The sequence below is a fragment of the Bombus vancouverensis genome, chromosome 5, assembly GCF_051014615.1.
Source record: "Bombus vancouverensis nearcticus chromosome 5, iyBomVanc1_principal, whole genome shotgun sequence".
NCBI classification, from domain to species: domain Eukaryota; kingdom Metazoa; phylum Arthropoda; class Insecta; order Hymenoptera; family Apidae; genus Bombus; species Bombus vancouverensis.
Window position 1 is genome coordinate 3,018,911 of NC_134915.1, and position 22,905 is coordinate 3,041,815.

Consider the following 22,905-nt stretch of genomic DNA (forward strand, 5'->3'; position numbering starts at 1 on the left):
TAACGAAGATGTAAGCAGTAAGGAATATTTTGATTTTGAATATAAAAATCATAATAATTAAAATCTTAAATATTATAAATAGTTATGACTTTTATATTCAAAATAAAAACAATTTTGTTTTAACGTTTTCGTTCTTTCTGTGTCTGATATCATTTATATAACTAATAGTTGAAATATTTAAAGTATCACTCAATTAATTTTATATTTTAGGTTTAATTTTGTTTTTAATCTAAAAAAGGGTATTTTTATGTGCATTAATTTATAAAAATGTATTATAAACATGTTTATACTACTCATATAACGTTTAATATACATATATATATATATAAGTATATTTGCTTTGACATTATTGTAACCTTATACACATAATTAAATACTTATATCGTTACAGTATACGTATATAAAATTTATAATTCTTAAGAATCTATTTGGATGGTAGATTAATAAATTAATATTTGAGAAGTTAGTACTAAAGTTTTCAATCGTATAATTAATGTATATTTAAAGTAATTTTTCGACTCAGTATCCTAAAATCAGTTTCAAGTGAATTTTAATCCTATTGGATTTTTTTCATTCATCTATCTTTACCTTTGTTCTACTGTATCAACAGGTAAAATACGCGAGAGCATGTACGGTGCTGCCAATAGGCGACGCCCTGTGAAAGTGCGGTAATTCATGCTCGGCGCGCAGTTTCGTGTCGAGTCTTCAGTGTTTCTCCGCGCTTCCGTTCGTGCGTTTAGGTTGTGGTTCGTTGTGGAAGCTAGTAACGTCGGTTTCGAAGTTGAAATTAGTGTTTTGCGGAGAGAAGTAACAAAGTCATCGTTTTTTAAGTAACGTGAAGAAAATGGCTGAAAGTAAGGGTGCGTTGATTGCGAAAACAGTGCAAAAACATGCAGGCAGAGCGAAGGAGAAGGTAAGTGCTGCGAAGAGACATACATACATTTGTACGTTCCTAACAGGTTTCTTCGGAGAGCATGTCAGTCCTTTGTACGCTGCGAACAAAATTGTGCTTTTACAAATCGTTTCAACCCTCGGTGCTACATATTCTATGTTTCAACGTGTTTGAAAGAATGGATATTGCTATTTAAATGTTCCAGTATGTAGCCTCATAACCCTTCAGATAATCTATTTCGTTCGTATAAGGTTGTAAAATTTGACATCTCACTGACAACACGTACTTATGTATTGTAAGAGAGGCTGTATCCGAATCTGCGAAGAAGCCGGTAACAATTTGTTGGATTTTCTTGTCGCTCGTACAGAGGTGACTTATATAAGCGGTAAACATGTACAAGTTATGTAGCAGAGTTTCATTTAAAATGACAATTATGCAACTCTTGGGCCTAGTTCAGCGTAATAATGCATATGTTACAGGTGCATCTTCAGTGTTAGTCCGCACACTATTCAACGAAATACGTGTTGTAAGCCGTAGATTATCACGTGACACGAATATTTTACTCTCTGTCGAATGCTTACATTTTCAAACTTGCGAATTTCTTAAAATAGAATGAGCTACAATCCCGCCAGTGAATATAATCTTAGTCTTTGAAATCTTTTTTCCGTTATGTATTTTTTCAAAATTATTTACATCTTATTATTATAATGCACGTGTCAGCATACATTTCAGTTCTTGGAAATTACAAAAAATCGAGTTAATGTAATAATACGCTATACACTTCGTCAGTGTATTTTACCCAATTCTTTTTATAATATTATACGTTAAATAATTAAATTAAATACATCAAATCTATTTATAATTAATACATTAAATTTTATACATTAAATCTGCACGTATTCTCTGCAATTAGAAGTAGAGTTGTGCTTTTTACAACGTTTTATATTATATAACCGATTCCTGACAAGAGTTTCGTTCGTACGTTTTATTTTTTAGGAGAAAACGGATGACATATCGTTAGTTTCGTTCAGTTTGTGTCTAACAATACTGTACGGTACTACATGATACACGTTAGTACGTAACGCTTGTATTAAAAACGTGTATTGAACGCTATTGGTCAAAATTTTTATTACTCAGGTATTGCTGTTATCGTATATTCTTGCTGCATCGGTAAAGATTATGAATAAATTTAAAATTTATTAAAACATTTAAAATTTTACAATTTAGACCTTGAACCAACATTTTTAAAAAGTTTTTCATTAATAGACTTGCCATTATCTTTGAATATAATGTAACCTTTTCGTGTAACGGATTCATCGTATTTAAACTTTGGAAAAATATTTATTAATGTGGTGCAAGTTTTATCTATGCGATGTATTATTATCAATTATTTTGAATTCAACTTTCATTAATATATTTGTATGCTTAGGTAACGTAAAATATACATAAATATTATATTGGCTGTTACAGAGAAATGATTCAGTAAGATAAATTTATCACATTTATTTATTTATTTATCAGTTATCACATTTTTCAACAACTTGTTTTCTTTTATTTTCAACTTACTTGCCTGTTTTATCTAAATTTCCTGATTAAATTATAAGGAGTTATTGACCCACTGTAAAATGACCTGGAAATTAATTGACGATAGGGAAAGATCGTAACACATACACCGTTAGTTTGAACAGTATTTACCTTCCCTGTATTATCACACATTTAGAGATTTTATCAATATACCTTTCGCGGTTTCCTTATAACATTTATGTGTACAATTGACGGTCGAATTGTATTATTGTATAAAGTAAATAATGGATATATCAACTTAATCTAGAATTTCATTTAAGACTATAGTTTCTTGTAACGTTTTTTATGCACAATATAAATGCAGATTATAGTACACTATAGTTATAATAATTTAAATAAAAATGTCCTACGTATAATAAAAGTTACAGAACAGATTTGTTATATTTACCAGGAAAACGTATAAACGTTATTGTACAAAAATATATCTATTGATCCTACTTAATTCATTAATGAATAAAACTAAATAAATTAAATCGTTGTTTCGTTTTTCCAATCAAAGTAAAGATTTTAAACCAGTCTCTCTTTCTATTCAATTTCAGTTTCTCCAAATTTCATATAATTGTAGCATCTAGATGGAAAAAAATAGTAGAAAAATTATTCAGCAAATTCTTGGAACTCCCATTCGTCATTAAACTGTGACAGTTTAATAACGTGAATTAATTAAAAGGAAATAACAAATGAAGCGTCTCGTTAACGTGATTTTGTTTCATAATATGTTAAGAACATCTTTATAAGGAAACAGCGTTCTTTAAAGGTTGAGATTAAGGTGGGTCATTATATAGAGTACGCAAGTACATAACTTGCAAGGATCATTGATTCCTTGGAAGCGCGCTCGTTTTGCGTTTAGATTTTCAACGAAGGAAAACACGCCGTTGGTATTTACCTGCGATATACCGTAAGACCGTGTAATTCGTAGGTGTCTTAACTTGCTTTCGTGATGGTGGTTATACAGACTTATCTGGTAGAACCGGTCTATGGTATTGCCATGCTAGGGCTACCACTCTCGTCCGAATCGGTGAGTAGTTTTCAATTGAAAAAAAAAAAAAGAGGAGAAAATCGAGCTTCCATTCGAAAACTTGTACTTAAAAATGTGTGTCAGTCGACGAGATTTAGGGAACGAGAATCGCCAATTGGTCTTTAATTTATAGTCGATAAAATTAATAACCAACTATTTAAACTATACGACGTCGTCATTTTAGAGTATGAAAAATGTTTCACGATAAGAAGACAAATTTAAAGACGAGCGAGAAATATCTTTTGTTAAAAGAATTAATTATAAGTTATGATACTTGCAATGAGAATTTATTTAATTTCCGATCTTTTAACTTTCTATAGATCTCGTTGGAGAGTTTTGATGATTTTAGATAAGATCATATTGAGAAGGTTGACGAATGCCTCTTCTGAAAATATGGTTATCTTCCTCTTTTAGATAACGAGCAGTCAAAACGTTCTAAAGTTAAGTAGCTCTTCAAGGTATTCTGCGTGAAACCTTTCTAAGACTTTTCGTATACCTCGAGGAAGCTCCGTGAAAGGATTTCTTCTCGTTGTATCTGCTTCTTCATGCACAGATGTGTCATTGATTAATAATATTTTATTCGTACGAATATTATTATTTAACACAAAGCATACTATATTTGTTACGAAAACAGTTTATCGTATTGTTAAATTGTTAACGAAATATTCGAATAAAGTTGCCGAGTAATTTTATTCAAATTCAATAAAGTTAGAAAATTATTTTATGATATTCAGCGATAAACATGTACGTAATAATCTTCCAAGTAAACGAGTAGTAAAGATACGAACATTTCTTGACAATGAAATTTCTATTTGAATTTACCGTATCACAATAAAACACCAAAACGTAATATACTTTCCAAATTCCTATTTAAAAGTCCCGAGGTTACTTTGCTCTCGATACGAGTTGCTTACGTTATTTTCAAAATTTTCATTATGGCCATTGATACACTTTGCTCCAAAACCTTTCTCAAAAAAAAATTGAGCATCGCGTTAGCTGTACACGAAATCATAATACGTTCACATATAATACTGTACTAACAATAATAAACCAAAGTAACCAAGCTATACCTACTGAAAGCAAGAATATCATCGTCTAAAAATCTAAAGTCTTTAAACAGGATTTTGCCGTGTCAGTTTACGTTTACGAGCAATTGTCAAAGGTACGTGACATTAAGATTTTTATGAAAAATCGTCGATAAAATACGTTCGGGCTAACATTGAGAAATTAGCGGTCTCGATGACCAGACAGACTTAGGTGCTTTTTCATACGACAAAGTTGTACAGATAAGCCGGGATCGATGTTCCAAAGGAAGAAGGGACGATAGATTCGATCGCGAGAGCATTGGCACTCGCACGTAAAAAGTTCAGCGAGTCACTCGAGGCGAGGAAAGCCAGTGCTCCTATGTACTAGAAACCAAAGACCATTAACACAGCAAACGATGTTGCGCCTTTTCTCGTGCTGTAGAAATGCAGCGTATCGTGCACTGTATCGGAATTTAGCTTAGCATTTGCACGAGTGCCGGTGAAACTGAGAGGACGATTGGTCGTCTGTAACGAAGATGGAAAAACGGGAGTCGAATGTGATCCGTGATGCTGCGAAGGGCGACAGAGGAAGTTCAAATGATCGGTAGAAATTCGTAAAATCGCAGTAATATTGGCTTGGCAACTAAGTGATTGCGGATTTTGTCATTACGTGGTATTGACAAAATCCGTAATCATTTAGTTGCCAAGCCAATATCTTCGATCGTACGGTGAAAGAAGTTTCGATTAGGATTGGAAATACGTAACTGTGCATTGATATAATTCGAGCGCGGAATTTTATGCAGATTTATATCTTCATAGACACGAGCAAGGAAATGGAATTTAGATAGAGGTTGGATATTAGTTATTAAAAATTGTAACGAGTACCTTTCCTAAGGATGTGTTATATATTTTCGTATACCATACGCATTCCGTACATTCTTGCATCGTAAAATTTCAAAAAAATGCATAAATATTCGCAGTCTAGTTGTAATTGGTATTTTAATTGATACGAAGCTATTTAAACACTTGTAGAAACTTTTCTGGATATGTCGGATTTATTTATTTATGTTGTGCGAAAGATTTTGCAATTTCATTAGCAATGCAGTGAAACGTGATTATCACGATTACATTGGCGAAATGAATTTGCAAATGGATGAAATTACAGGATATTTATTACGAACAGATCGAGGTATTTGAGCAGTCAATTATTCATTACATTAGCAAATTGCAGTACTATGATATCACCTTTGGAATTAATTATATATATATATATGTCTGTACTAACCATTACTTACACTGTATACTAATTTTTTAGTAAGTTTCATATTTTTGTAATCTTCTAATCGCTTTCGAATATTTTCAACGTAATCGCGATAGGCGTAGCTTGTTACGGCGCCAACCAAGCGTGTTATATTTATAAGTATTCACATAATTTCGAGGGTCACTGCATATTCTGTTATATATTTGTAATATTTATGTTATAGGTGAATTTTTTCCAATGAATCATCGTTTAAATATTTGCAGTTTGAACGTCAATCCATTCGTCCTGTTCAATACTATGTGTGCTATTAGCGAAATAAAAAGTATCTCGGACATAATTTTATTATCCGCGGAACATCGATCTACTTCGTTGATTTATGTCTTAATTATGCGATGAAAGGTTCCGGTTCCTTCGCTTGTTGATCGGTTTTACAAAATAAACCGCTCGTGTCGGACGAAGTACCAATAGATCGCATCGAAATCTTTCTTCACGTTTATTCTCTCGCTGTGCTCGTAGCAATGCACTTTATTTTCTAACCGTACCTTGAAAATATGAAAATAATGAGCTGCTGAGAGTGTTTGCACAACAGCATATCCACGTAGATTAAAGATAAACACGCAAAGAGATCCTTACTTAAAGAGAAATTCCATGCGTCAGGTACATATTAGATAAAATTTTTAACCAAATGCGAATCGCATTTGGTATAATAGTTTATAATGTCGTGGACATTATATTATCACAAGTAGTCGATGCAAGTGTTACAAGTAGGGAAATATAAATTCTGAGATTTGAATTTTGATCTTGATTTGATCTTCATTACATGTTGGGAAACTAGTTCCATCGTGTAAAAGTATCATTTTTCTAATATGTTTTTAATAGATAAATTTAAATTCAACTAATTTATTCGAACAATTATTCAATAAGAATTTATTCAAATAGTTATTTGCTGTTTTATATATAATAATGATTTGGATTTACTATTTGAATTATTTTAATCAATTATTTAAATTCAAATAATATATTCAAACAATTATTCATTCATATTATTTAATAAATTTTATTCAGATATTATTTGTTGTATTTGTACTTTTAATAATATACGAATAATTATTTGAATTATTTTAATCAATTATTTAAATTCAAATAGTATATTCAAACAATTATTCATTCATATTATTTAATAAATATTTAATCAGATATTATTTGTTGTATTTGTACGTCTAATAATATACGAATAATTATTTGAATTATTTTAATCAATTATTAAAATTCAAATAGTATATTCAAACAATTATTCATTCATATTATTTAATAAATATTTATTCAGATATTATTTATTGTATTTGTACTTTTAATAATATACGAATAATTATTTGAATTATTTTAATCAATTATTAAAATTCAAATAATTTATTCAAACGATTATTTCGTATTATTTAACAAGTATTTATTCAGATAGTTATTTGTTGTATTTGTACGTCTAATAATATACGAATAATTATTTGAATTATTTTAATCAATTATTAAAATTCAAATAGTATATTCAAACAATTATTTCGTATTATTTAACAAGTATTTATTCAAATAGTTATTTGTTGTATTTGTACGTGTAATAATACGCGAATAATTATTGCAGTTTATTATTCGAATTATTTAAATAAAATTATTTAAAAATTCAAACAATTTATTCGAACAACTATTTGAATAAATACTTACTAAATAATTTAAACACAACAGTATGTAAATAATTACTTGCGTTTGTGGCATCTACAGTCAAATCTATCGTATTAAACAATGACAATAGTATTGTATTAAACAATTTACTCAAATAGTCCGACAATCGATACAAATGAAATTTGTAGCTGTTCGGAAAAATTGTATCGAATTGCCTGGTAAATTGAAAGAAACATTCGCAGCCGCAAATTGGTCGGCTAAGCACTTCCGCGAGGTGTTGTTCACTGGAAGCAATCCAGTTCGTAAAGTTTAAGGGGAATCGGTGGATGGTAGACGATAAAAGTGATTTCGAGTCGTGAAAGTAAATAATGGCTGCATTAAACTTTCTCGGTGTCTCAGTTCTTTTATTCAGCAGTTGACTGTTTTTCCTTGGACGGACGTATCCGTACGATGATTCTGCGCGTTTCAGCAACAAATACCGGGGGAATCGCATGAAAGTGTAGAGAGACGGAAGTCTCCATGCTCAAAGTCTCTCCCTAGGCTACGATTTCTATCGTGTCAACTTCGCCTACCAGTTACTATTCTCGTCGCCGTGTCCCGGACGCTTTTGCTTCGTGACTGCCGGCAAATATATCTACGAGCTTGCAGCTTTCGAAGACACTGCCTCACCCTTTGCAGTTCCGTTATATTCCAATTTTCCTGAAACCCAAGCCGCGACGCGTACGAAACGTAGCGATTAAATTTCACCATCCAGTCTGCACCTTGTTTTCATAATCGAAAAGTGGTCGTAGGAAACACTGCAAGCGCGAACATTGAAAAATGTTGATTTTTTTATTGGAAAATGCCCTACATAGCGCTAAGAATACCGTAGTACAGAATTTAAGTGGAATTTCTCTTTCCAAATAATTGTTAACAATGTTAGAATAAGATGGCACAGCATCGTCTCTCTACAGAAAGATATAAATGTAAATAATTGTTAGTTACCCGTTTTTTTTTTTTTTGGCTTCTGTCTGTGTCATACAGACGAATCAATGAGATATTAAGCTTTCTTTGCAACTAAGAGCTGGCACATACAGTCTTTTCCACAGATACATTTCACTTTTTAATGAATTTGTTATCTACGTCGATGCGTGAGTTTTCCTTTTCTCCTGAAGACTCGTTTCTTCGCACTTGTAATGTTTTATACAAGCGGTCCCAATTTTCTGTGCAACGTCCTGGACCATTTTCGCGTCTTTCTGTGCAGAATCGTCATAAGAAGACTCTTATCGTCATACAAAGAGCGCGACAGGAAAATAATACACAATTGATATGAAATGAATAACAACAGGATAATGTCTCACTGAAATGAAATATTCCTCCTCAAGAGTCTTGAGACAAATTGAATTACAAGTTGCAAATGATTAAATAAACAATATCGATCGCCGGAACGTTCTTTCAGCAAAATAAAACATTTTTATGGATTTCTCTCGCTTGGATTTGATTTTACTTTCTCTACACATTCTCTGTACACTGCGTGCCAGTTTCACTGCGAAACCACTTCGACATCTTCGATTCTCGCAATTCCCAATAATCGCTCGATATTTGATCGCTTTTTCGTATTATTATATTTTCGTCGTTTTATATATTATATTTTATTATCGCTATTTTGTCGCAGAGAAGTTAAATATGCCTAATATTTATTTAAACATATATTTCAATAAAAATATGTATCTGGAAATTTGTCTTTAACGTGATCGATTTAAATACGTGGTGATTTAATTTGACACAGTTTAATTACTTTTAATAGCTCTGACGTGCATTCAAAATTAGCAGATCTTTATGGAATCGGGCAAAGTTTCTCAATCACCTGTTACCGATGAATCTTGTTGGCAAGAAATTATCGTATCAGCTATCGTAACTTTCCCTCAGGTTTATTCTTGCTGTTCCTTAATTTCCTTCAATACGTTTGGACGTAGTCCAATTCCAGTCGCCAGACACACGATGGAAAGCACAGATTCGAATTAATTGACGCAACTGTCGTAATTTAACGGCAAGCAACGGTTCGTTGGGCGAAAAATTATGCCGCTTGTTTTTTTCTCTGTTGCAACATATCACGAAAAATATAGAAATATCGTTTAGGAGGAAATTTTCTTTTCGAAAACGTCTCAGGTCGAACTGTTTCTTATATCAAAATCTCGAGAAAGTATTAATTACACGAGTGTATCGTTGTGTTGAGAAATTAATAGCATCTTCTCCGCGATAGACCTATGATGATTTTTGAAATGATAGGCGTTGACTTTCTAGAATTATACCTATCCTACTCATTTTCTTAAGTCAATTACAGAAATTACTGTTCAATATCACGCGGTCGATTTATTGATCGAAGCAGAAAGAGAAATCAGAAATGAAGAAGGGAGGAACGTTTATTTCCAGATTCATCAGTCTTTGCGTAAATTAAATCTGATTTCCTACTTACTCAAGCTAAGCAAGTTCTCGATAACGCACGTTTGGTTTAATAGGACTAACAAAAGTAAATCTATCGATCTATTAGCTTGTTCGAAAAGTTTCTTTCGTTTTATCAGGAAATAATTGTCGCATAACGTTTTTTGTTTTATGCTATTTTGTCAAATTACGTACGACCCATTTTGTTCTCTTGAGATAAACTGTTGTAAAAAGCTCGTTTGCGAAAGAAAGACACTTTCCGGACAACCTAATAGAATTCCTGTTCGAATGAATTATACTACTCGATGATTTGATATACCTGTGACAAAATCAATTTACTGGTTACAAGTGTTTTAATACATTTAGAAAACAATTAATTCGATAACGCTACTATAAACAGATACAATGGATACAAAAACGTATTTGCGCATATTCTCATTTCCCAATGAGGCGATTTTTCATCAGGTTTCTCCTTCATCTCTCGTGTTATTTTTCGTTATAGCATTCAAATTTTTGTAATCACTTAAAAATACTGCTAAGTAAATCTCTAATATACTTTTCGTGTCCATTGTTTGCGGAGCAATAGTCTCTCGAATAATAAAGTCACCGTATATGATAATCATCGATAAAATAATCAGGATCGAAAAACAGCGAAACTCGTTGAATTTGTACTAAACATCAGTAGCTCGCCAGAAAAATTTAGCCATGTGAGAAAAAATTACTGAAAATTCTCAATGCGAGAATTGATTGTAAATATCGATAAATAAAAAAAGAAAAATAACATCAGTAGCTGATAAAAGATAAAAGAACAATGCCCTACGAATTTCAGTATTTTTTTTTATCATATTAGTAGCAGTCATCTATTCTATAGCATACAGTGTGTGCGATAATAAAATAAAAAGCGACAGTTCTTTTAGTCCTATTTGAAAATTGTTTGTAAAATACAGGGTGGTTGGTAACTGGTGGTACAAGCGGAAAGGGGGTGATTCTACGCGAAAAAAGAAGTCGAAAATATAGAATAACAATTTTTCGTTCGAGGCTTTGTTTTCGAGAAAATCGACTTTGAATTTTCGCTCGGTACGCGCGCACCTTATCACGTCTCGTTATAACGGACCTCACTGTAGATCGTTGTCTCTATGGAAAAATTAAAAAAAAAAAAAAATTTTATTCTATATTTTCGACTTCTTTTTTCGCGTAGAATCACCCCCTTTCCGCTTGTACCACCAATTACCAACCACCCTGTATATCTAATACCAGAAAGATATTGCAGATATACTGCAGACACAAAGGTACGTTCGTTTCTCGAACAGCATCTTTTAGTTGCTTAATTGTGTTTGGTTTATTGTCGTACACTTTACAGTGCAACTTCGCTTATCCGCACCTCGTTTCTACAAACAAATTGAAACCCAACTTCGAATATACGAACTCCTAAGGGAGCCTCTTATTATTCGAACTGAGGTGGAGCTCTTATACGAACGTGTAAGGATCTGTGATATATTCTTTCTGTAAGGATTCTGTAAGGATCACGGATATATTTCGTTCTTACGTAATTTTTCCAGAATATTTATTGTCTCATACATACATCTATACATGGTATAATATTCAGTTACAAAGTGGAAAATATTTCATTCTTACTAAGAATAAAAAATCGTAATGAAAGCAAAGATCGTGTAATCGTGGAAACGAATTAAACAGACTCGGTTACGACAGTCTCTCGTATCCGAACTTGTAATGTAACGGGTGAGCCTCTATTATGCGAACTATTCGATTATGCAAATTCCCTTGTTGCCCGAACTGTTCCAATAAACCAGATTGCAATTTACTTTTAAGAAAATCCCATAGGAAGTTAACTGCGGTTAAAGCAGGTAGTAGGTTGCATAAGGTGGTCGCCGAATTACCTTGACAAAATATTTGAACGATTTCTGCTCGCTTTTGAGCTTTGTGACGTTGTATGATTATTATTTCTCCATGTAGCCATAAAACGATTGCTAAAGCGCAACAAAACAGCTTTTCTCGTCTCTTCTTCCACATTGGCGGCAGTTTGAAATTGCCCACTTCGTACTGTCCACCTTTTACACTCTGTTTATTCACTTCTCTTACTAAATACAAATGTATCTGAGAAAATTGTGCTGTCTTTTTGTATTTCATACTTCTTTCGACTTTTCGTCGAGAATTTGAAATTGCTGAGTTTGTATCATCCCCCTTTATATTCTATTTATTCATTTCTCCTGCTGGACACAAACTCATCCCATCAAGTTCTCCCGTCTTTTTACGTTCTATCAAACTTCTACACTTTGTAAACTTTCTTTCGTCCGCCACTGTTCTCATTTCGGACAACGTATGGCCATTCGCTTGGCGACTAGCATCCCCAATAGAATCTTGTTATCTTCGAAGGGTTGTCTGTCGGCCGTGCGAGCTAGCGCAAAGGGAGGAAAACGTAAAATGGAGAAGCGATGATGCTGGCCCGGGTCCAGCCGAGTTGGTTAACTCGGTATAAATACGGAACGGCTGACGATAAATGCAGAGGCCGCCTCTTCTTTCTCGCGCATCGTCCACCGCGCGTCTTTTCTTCTTTTCCCCCTTTTTTTGCCGCGCCAACCTTCACTCTCTCCTTCTTTTCTTCGTTCCTCATCTTTTCCCTCGTCCTTTTCTTCTTCTTCTCGCCACGTTTAGAGCCGAACGTACGCCGATGATACGTAAGCGGCGACGTTTTCTTCTTACATCATTCACCGGTCGGGCTATATGCGTTGCGTGCAAACGTCACGCGAGCGCGGTGATACGCGATGACGTTGAACCTTACAGATATTAATAACCGCCGCCCGATTCCATCGTCCTTTCCGGTCGAGTAAAAAGGCGGAAAGGCGGTCGCCGAGAGCCGATGTCGCTGAAGCGCTAGCAAATGGAGAACACGCGTTACGTAATGCTTTAGCTGCCTTCTCACCGACTGGCTTTCCACGTAAATACCTCGTATTTCCGACAAGCGTATGGCCACCCATTAGAGTCCGCGACATTTGGTTTTTCGATGGCCTAACGGTACACCGTTCTCCACCCAGACAGCTTCGTCAGCCGCGTTTGTCTGCCTCGTCTCAGCCAGACATCTGTTGATTGTTCCTATGAATTTTATCGCTTATAGCGCTATCAATACGCGGTGAATTAATTTTCTTACAGCACGCTCGATTATGTACAGTAGCTTCGCTTTAATCATTGTGTTACGTACGCGATAATTTTTTTTTTTATTATTTAATTTGTACTTTACAATTTGTCCAGCTGGACATTTGGTAAATTTTTCTAGCTTAATTGCTAAATAACATGTGGATGGCTACACCCAGCGGGATACCATCTTCGAGTTTGATTATTTTATTTCTTTAGTCAGGTCAGTGGGGTGTTTTCTTTTTAGTCTTCTTTCTACGAGAGTTTTGCTCGCTTCAGCAGCCAGCTGGTTTCCACGTGTTGTAGTTCTTTCCTTGTATTTTTCTGCGTACCTGCCCATCTCTTCTTTGACCATTTGGTACTTTTAGGTTTTTGTGTGTATCCTCGTTTCTGACGTACCATGGTGCGTTGACTGTTGTTCTCAGTATCTTCGATTGTAGCGACTATAGTTTATTTATGTGGCTCATTGCTGCTGTCCCCCATAGTGGTATTCCGCACGTCCAAATTGGTTTTATTATCGTCTTGTAGATTTTTAGTTTATTTTATTTTAGTTTATTTTAGTTTATTTTCTCTGCCGAGTTCAGAGTTTCTACTAGTTAGCCAGTACATCTGTCTTCTTTTTATCCGTATTTTGTCTATAATTGATTTAGTATGTTGCTTCCATGTAAGTTGTGTGTCTAAGTGGAGTCCTAGGTATTTAACTTGCATTGTTTGTGTTATGTGCGTGCCATTCAATTGAATATTTCGTGGTTTCCATCTTCATAGTGTAAATGTAATATGGTTGTATTTAATGGGGTTTGCTTTTATTTGTTTATCCTGTTACCATTTTCCTATTTTTGTGATATGCTCTTGTGGTAATGTGACTGCTGTTTCTGAATTAGTGTGCTTGATTAGTACAGCCGTGTCGTCCGCAAATGTCAGTATTTTGCTGTTGGTAGTTGTTAGTATGTCAGCCGGGTATAGTGGGTATAATATTGGTCCTACGCTTCCTTGCGGTACCCTTGCCTTGATGTATTTATATAATTACGAAAACTGGCCTGTCTATACCCCGCTGCACCGTCTGTGCTAGGCTTGTTCCTAGAAAAGACTATGAGGCTGAGAGGCTCTTCGAATTGATTTAATGCTAAACAATACTCAATGGCTTCGACGACTAAGGAAACTAAACACTAGAGCAGATGTAGAGTTCCCCTAGAAGTGAGAATCACTTCAACATTTACAATTATTACAAACGCCACTGTGAATAACGATATTGAAGACGATTGAAAAAGATCGTCGCAAGACGACCAGACATTTTTAAAAGCAGTTTCAACGTTATTAAAATTGATTTAGTATGTTGTTTCCATGTAAGGCGATAATTTGTTTAATCGTTTGGGCACTCGTACGTTTCCATAGGTCGCTCCTCCTAAAGTTAAGAAAGAAACAAAAGTAAAGTAAAGCGAAAGAGGCGAAAGAAGAAGACCGAGTGCGTGTTTCACGAAATTTTCTTTCTTCTTCGATAAAGATCTATACAATTTTCAAGGTTTTCGAACGTCGAAGCCTTTCAAATTCTTCGATAGATTTTGGGCGCACTATACGCAAGCCAACGAGACACAAATTCAAATTTTTCTAGAGGCTAGTAGCCTACAGTTAAAGGTTACACACGATACATTAATTATTCATCGTTCATTGTGTATCGTTGATTTAAAAAACGCTATATCGTTTCGAATCTAAAACGCATTGCGCGAATAATCACATTTTTCCACAATTCATGTAGCTATAGCGGAGATCCATTTGCCTGAACTTGTCGGAGGTCAAACAGTTTACGTAATTGCAGTTCGTACAATAGATCGAAAATTGAGTTGGACTAAAATTGCTAGTAGGATTTCAGCAATTATCCCCGCTACTTACTGTTCTTCGCTCATAAAACGAGAGGTCAGGTGTAGGTGAACGAGTTCAAGCAGCGAATCAATTCGGTTAATCGAAATGCTCGGAAATGGGTCGGCAAATGATCTGTTTATAAGCTGATTTAGCTTTAATGTTGTGAAACTTGTCGTTTCTCGAGACACAAGGGAAACGTAAGCACAAAAAAGTACTGTGCTATCTTTTCCTGTCTTCCATACGATCAGTTTTACGACGTTACAGCTAAAATGTCTCTTAAACTAATTAAATTTAAATTAATAATTTTCAAACTTTAAGATCCAAGTAGCTGCGACCTTAGCTTCTCATCGCAGTAGAATCTGTTTCAGTTTCTTGACAACGCAATTCGTAGTCGATCGAAAGCTTGAAATTGATCAACTTTGGTTGCAGACACCTTTTTGTCACGAAGATGGTACCCCGCTGGGGGTAGCCACCCACATGATAATCGAAGAGCCAAAAAATTCTACCAAATGTCCAAATTGGACAAATTGTGAACGTAAACAACTAAATAAAAAAAAACTTTTTTGTCAGACTCTTTGTGTGATTGTCCGAGGTGTCTGAAAAATCCTGCGGACTAATTTCTTTTAATCCATTCGTTGATTCAACATCTCCACGTTCTCGCTTCGTTCTTTGTTACCAGCTGCGTTACAGTATCAGAGGAAGTATGTGGTAGTAAATATTTAAAATTCTGACCCTGCGTCCCTCCACAAGATATATGCAGGTTCCTTGTGTCCCTGTTGTGAAATGATCTTGACGTTTCGACATAGGTATAAAAAAGATAGAAGGAACGTTGAAATCGTGCCAAGAATCGAACGCTGTAGATACCTACACCATGTCGTCTGCGAATCGAGCGAATCGAGGAACAGGTGCAACGACTAATATATACGCACTCTGGTCGATTTGTTTAGCGTATTCTTTTCTTCATTTTGCCACAGCAATAAATTTGCAACGTACCGCGTATTTCTCCGCTTATTTAACGAGTCTCCTTAAGAAAAATAAACCGCGCTATTGTGCAATTGAATGTGTACGTCACACGAAAGAGAGTCACATCGGCTCCTTCTTACGTACAATTTGTTGCGTCGAGATAGCTGTTGCGTTTAGACATAGTAAGAAAAATCTGTAACAGACGATTAAAATCTATTTATTTTTCGCGTTCAAAGTGATTGCAACGCAAACACAGCGACATATGTCTGCGTAATATTATCTTCTTTTGGGTTTTTTAATATCTTTTCGTTGTATCGTTATAGCGTTTAATCAGTGCATTTTTTTTTAAGTTGTTCTTCTTTCAAAATGTAGCATATTATTATGATCTATGTATTCGGTTAACCTTTTAACCCTTTAAGAGGATCGGACCAAACGTAAATTCTTTTTTTTTTCTTTTATTAAAATTTACAATCAATTCTCGCATTGAGAATTTTCAGTAATTTTTTCTGGCGTGGCGCAGTGACATGGCTAATTATTTATAATAAGGTAATACTTATTATAGATAAGTATAATTTATAAGTAAGTATTATAAATAAGTAAATATTAATTAATTTAAATAACTAATTGAATGCAGCGTTTAGATCTAGCGGGTAGTGTCTCTTCAGCTTGTGGATCTCGACCAAACGTAAATTCTCGATCGTAAATCGTAGGTTAAGAGGTTAAACACGTTCAAGTATCTTGTTCGTAGAAAACTTTCCAATTTTCAGAATTTTCGAAGAAATGAAATCTGCGTAATACCAAAGTTACACTGATATCCAATTACGCATAAACTTTCTTTCATCCATCGACGTTGTAAACATTCTTACGCAATGTGCAACTTGAACAATGATAGAAATGCCTGAATTATTCCGTGTTCTTACAATCCGCGCTTTCGTTAACACGTTGAAGCTTTTTCACCAACGACATCTTTGCTTTTTATTCCAGTCTTCGTTAAATCGCATTTTTACAAATTGAAATTGGAAACGTAAATGGCCCACGCCGCCAGATAGAAGCGCAGACCGTGGGCCACCGGTGGCCCACGCCGGTTTCAACCTGTTAAATGACAGGTAATCGATATCGTAGCGTACTTCGTCCTACGTCACTAGGCTTCTTAACTTTTCCATACAACTGGAGTAAGAAAGAAAGCTCGAGTCGAAATTGAAACGTAACAGTCGTTTTATTTAACTTTGCTGATCCTCGAATTTGTATGTTCTAATAGTCAGAACGATTCTTACTCCTGTTTTAGCAATCTATAAATTTTTAACGTTTCAATAGAAACGTAAATATACACTTGAAGTGCAAAATCGTATCTACATATCTACGACGATCCTTTCTTCAACAAACAGACAATTTTATCGTTTCAAAAACACTTCCCTGTACATTTAGAGTGGAAGCCATTCGTACAAACAACGATTCGTTTATACTTTTTCTAAACTACAAAAATTTAACAACCGGAAAGAAAGATTGAGTCTAACATGAATCAAAGAAGTGTAGCAAGGTCACGTTATTTTCGAATATCGTAAATGCACCTAATATCGCCTACCAAATTTGAAATCATTCTCAAGTAAAGAGTAAGAGAGAATTTTGTACCAAATTAATGTCAAACGAAAGACGTTATTCGTGTTGTTTCATACTGCATAAAACACGTTCCTTTATATATGTTTATACAACAGTATTAATCCATGGCCGATTTCTGCCACCATTTTTTCTCTAAATATTTCGGATGAAGCGATGTTAGAAGCGTTTACCCTATGTTATTAACTATTATTTTATTTGTAAGCAATTATTTTGCGACAGAAGATTCGACAACATAAATAACTTAAAAGAAACTCGTCTCTCCCAAAAAGTAGACCAAAAATTAACACACAGTCTGAATGTGGAAAATGTATGTGAAAAATGTATATGTAAAATGAACAAGATTTGGAGACAGAGAAATTCCTAGAGTGGCGAAACGATTAAAACGAAGCTTTTACGATGAAGCCACGGGATGTTGGATGTGGAATAAAAATTGCCAATTGCCAACACACAGTCTGAATGTGAGAAATGTATTTGCAAAATGAAAAAGATTTGGAGACAGAGAAATTCGTAGAGTGGCGAAACGATTAAACCGAAGCTTTTACGATGAAGCCACGGGATGTTGGATGCGGAATAAAAATTTCCAATTGCCAACACACAGTCTAAATGTGAAAAATTTATTTGCAAAATGCAAAAGATTTGGAGACAGAGAAATTCCTAGAGTGGCGAAACGATTAAAACGAAGCTTTTACGATGAAGCCACGGGATGTTGGATGCGGAATAAAAATTGCCAATTGCCAACACGCAGTCTGAATGTGAGAAATGTATTTGCAAAATGAAAAAGATTTGGAGACAGAGAAATTCCTAGAGTGGCGAAACGATTAAACCGAAGCTTTTACGATGAAGCCACGGGATGTTGGATGCGGAATAAAAATGGAATAAAAATTGTCGGTTAAATTAAGAAATAACAATCATACAAAAAGTAAACGCAAATGTATGTATCCATAGAAGTAAAAAATTCGGTGATATGGAAGGTGCTGCGGTTGCAAGCCACGAGTCAAATAAAATAACTATAATCACGGCGTGCTGCATAGCAAATAAAAGCGACCACTGGCCAATGGTACAGAAAACACACAGGGAATTGCAAACGGAGCTCGTACAGCCGAAGACCCCAGCAAAGCGACGCGGCGCAGCGTGAAACAATCTCGTAACCTGGTTGCGCGAGCAGGAAATGCAGTTTGGTCCCAGCTAGCCGAAGAACAGGATCTTCTGGTACCGGTCTGATATCCTTGTACCTGCGGCGCGCGCTTTGTAACGGGAGCTTTCCCGAGTCACGAAGGCAGAGAAGGATCAGCAGTGCCGTTGTCAGCCGGTGCAACAGCCGTTGCATACGAAACGCAACCAACCGACCGGCCGGCCGATTCGCAGCAAACAGCAGAACAAACGTAGGATGAAGAAAGACGGGAATATGAACGGCAGAACGAAGACAGGGGAGAGAGAAAGACGCGAACACGAAGGAGAGAGGGAACAGAGAGACGACGTTTCGTTGATTCGCTACGAAACGGAAATGGAACGAATCATCGTCGCCCCATTGTGATCCCCGCTCGCCTCGTTTCGTTCAATTAGGTTGGAAATTCAGGTCGAGATCACCTGCTGCTGCTGCTGCTGCTGCACTTCCAGTTTAGACCGCGTCTAGAAAAACAGCGATTTATTCGTTGAAACGCGGAGAGTAGACGCTGCGGAATTTTCCTCTTCTCTTCTTTTGCTTGCCCGTCACGATTCAGCGGCCAGATACTTGTTTAAAAATCGGTTCTTATTACGTACATTCTGCGGCTTCGCGCAAGAAGTACCACTGCCAGTATTTATGAAGTTGAGATGACGCGTTTAAACGATATCGTACGTAAGAAGATTAACGCTCGTATAACTTCTGACACGCAACTCGCATTCATATCTCGTGTCTCTTCTCTAACGCAAAAAGGGGAAATCAAAAGTTGCGCGCTGTTTTTCGTGGTTTATGTTGACATCCGTATCTTTCGCAGCAAGTTTATTGTATCAGAGGTTTTCACATTCCAGTGTACAATATTATTATGGTTGTTTTTAGGTTGAATTTGAAATTGTTTTTTTACGTAGTCTATACGATTGTTTACAGTGTCAATACTGGGTCTGAGTCATTTTTGCGAAAGTACGACACTTCTTGCATCAACACACAGATGTATTTGCACCTGATACCAGAAACCCAGGAGATCTCGCGGATGGAAAGATAATTATTTTCTAAATCGTTCGTTCTGAATTCTTTGTTATATTCATTTATTATTATATTATTACTGTTATTATTATTGACGTTATGCTCTTTATTAGATCGATCGGAGACACTTGAAGCTAATAAATTGAGAAACGGATTATTTTGAGAGAACATCGTTTCTTAATCGAAAGTTAGCTATTTCTTTTCTAATCTGAAGTCAATGTGTGAGCAAATTAGGTGGTGAAAACTTTTGTAATATTCATGCGTAGTCTATTCTTCACGTTTATGTATATTATTGGACTTATTCAACGTATTCGAGAAACTAGATGCAAATCAACGAGAGATTATCCATCATATTTTTCATTTTTTCAATAACAAATAGCTTTTGATTAAAGATTAAAAAAGTTCGCAGTGCTACATGTTTACTCTTACACGTGATATATATAGGACCTGTGCACTTATAAAATAATATAAAAATAGAATGCAGCGTAATAATAACTACTTATAAATTATACTTGTGTGTGATGTAATGTAGAAATTGTTAGGTGTGTCTGGTACATGGTGCAACAGTTCCAAGTAGTATTAATCATTTGGTTTCGAAGTATCAAAGCTACTGTTCTTCTTGGACCTATATAAACCGAATATTTCAATAGATATTATTAAAATATACATAGCTTTTGAATATTTGGTTTTGCTATTCGATGTACTTTTTGTATCTTTCGTGCATTCCACACTTTATCTAAATAATTGTTCAAATAATCGATAAACGACCAACCCTGACGCGCTTCTTTGCGTTCTTCTTCTTTTCAACTGTTTCATTTATTTGGTTGTCCGAAAAGTGTTTTTCTTTTACAGACACGTCTTTTACAACGATGCATCTTTATACAAACATGAAACCTAATCTGTCACACGTTGTGATCTTTATTTTGATAGAAGAAAATAGATCATACGTAATTCGATAAAATAATATAAAAGTGAAAATGTGCATCCATTATTTCTTTGTAAGGCGAGGGAAACTTTTCGGACGACCTAATATAAAAAGTGTGGAATTCACGAGACATAAATATCTTCGCTTTGTCGATAAATATTCTTAAAAAGTTTGTTATTACTAACGAAAACCATATAGGTTGTTGCAATGAATTTTGAAATCTTGGTTGATCCAAGGAATTTTGTTAGGAAATTTAAGGAAATACATTTTCAGATGTATTAGGTCGCCCGAAAAGTTCCTTTCGTTTTATAAGGAAATAATGGATGCACAACATTTTTCGTTTTATATTATTTTATCATAACGTTCGACAGATTAGGTTTCTTGTTTGTATAAAGCTGCGTCGTTGTTACAGGCGTGTCTGTAAAAGAAAGACACTTTTCGGACAACGTAATATTTCAAACTGGAGAAAAATATCACAACTATCGTTAGCGAAACTATCGGAATACGATCACGACAGTCGCGTCTCATTTACCAACACGTTTTGTGTGATACGCGTATTCGTGACAGACTGCCATAAGTGGCCCACGATTCTTCCGCGTAAAGTAAATAATTTCAATAACTAATATCACGCACGATATAAAATTTCCAAAGTTATAATTCGCAGTAGTACGATCGTTGTCGCTGTTGAACTTCAAGTTTCAAGCGGAACTTTCCACAGCGATCACTGAACGATTGCTAAATTTAAATCCGGTAGAACAAATTGTGAACGAGATGGAACAACGTGCGATCGATAATACGCGTTTTCACGACTTGCTGCTGCTAGTCGTTGGAAGAAATGCATGTAATTTCTCATCGAACAAGCTGACGCTAATTTATGAAGCGAGCTCGGTGGTTCGATGATTAACAGTGTGCTGCAGTGTATGGAAAATGATAGCGTGTAATAGGCGGGAAAGGCTGATCTGCCGGAGAGGGAAAACAAATGACAGTTATTTAGAAGAAAACAAACGGTACGTGTGTTTAGCGATAGAAACTGGGTGCTCGTACTATGATTCTTTCAACTGGGTTACGACCTAGTTCTGCTATTCTCAGCGAAACTACCAGACACTTGGTTCGTCGCGTCGCCAAGAAAAAAAGGTTAATGTCGACGTGTTTGTAATCCACGTGCTCGATCGCAGTACCTCGTTCTTGTAAATGAATATTCGCTGTTGTTTTGTTTCACCCCGATACCTTTTCTCAATTAATTTACTTTATTCAAGGTCGCATCTGTTGATACCTTTTGTCGTCATTATCGACCGTGATTTAGAAAATGCATAAGGAGAGTATATAGAAAAAGAAACTAGGTATAACATACGATAAGGTGAATTACAAAGTTAAACAATAATATTTAAACCATTTTGTACATGTATCATATAACAATATATATTGATATAGTTACAGTATAATACAGTACGATCAACTTAAATCTCAATTTAGACGATATAGTATATGCTAGAACTAAGTTGGCAGCTTACAGCCTCGTTGTTGATCATACAGATTAATACCTTTGAGAAAATAAAGAAGATTTTCGCAATATTTTTTTATGATTTAGGTACGTTTGAACCTTATTCGGAAGAGCAAATTTAATTTCCTACTGGGAAACGTTACTACAATTCTGAAGTTGATCTACAGACAGAGTGATAGTTACAAAGTATACATAAATAGTTACAAAGATTGCGCTTGGTTGTTTCATTTTTAGCTGTAATATTTAGTATGTTCAATTCTAAGTCTAGTGAGAATATCTTGCTCTTTCCCATTAAGAAGAAGAGTTGGGCTTTTATCCAATATATTGTGGCTCATTTTTAGTTACAGGATGAGAGTGTGCACATTTAGCGTGTCCAATAGTAAACTTAGTGAGAATAATCTGCTCTTTCCTATTACAAAGAAGTGCTGTTTTCTTATCAAACATGTTTGACTCACTTTTAGTTATAAGATGACAGTGTGCAAGTTTAGCATGTATAATTCTAGGTCTGATGAGAATATCTTGCTTTTTCTCACTAAGAAGAAGAGCTGGGCTTTTATCCAATATATTTAGCTCGTTTTTAATTACAGGATGAGAGTGTGGAATTTTACGTCTAGTCAGAATAACCTGCTCTTTTCCATTACAAAGTAGTACTGTTCTCTTATCAAACATGTTTGACTCACTTTTAGTTATAAGATGAAAGTGTGCAAGTTTGACGTGTGTAATTCTAAGTCTGGTGAGAATATCTTGCTCTTTCCCATTAAGAAGAAGAGCTGGGCTTTTATCCAATATATTTTGGCTCATTTTTAGTTACAGGATGAGAGTGTGCAAATTTAGCGTG

General features: G+C 35.0%; 1 protein-coding gene across 4 annotated transcripts in view; it reads left to right on the forward strand.

Moving 5' to 3' along the window:
- Window positions 1-703: 703 nt before the first annotated feature.
- Amph (amphiphysin) overlaps window positions 704-22,905 on the forward strand; it is a 149,231-nt gene continuing 127,029 nt past the window's right edge. For all 4 annotated transcript variants that reach the window (XM_033340081.2, XM_076618918.1, XM_076618919.1 and 1 more), the window contains exon 1: window positions 704-913. In XM_033340081.2, coding sequence (XP_033195972.1) covers window positions 845-913 — 69 coding nt within the window. In that variant the 5' untranslated portion in view covers window positions 704-844. The remainder of the gene's footprint in view (window positions 914-22,905) is intronic.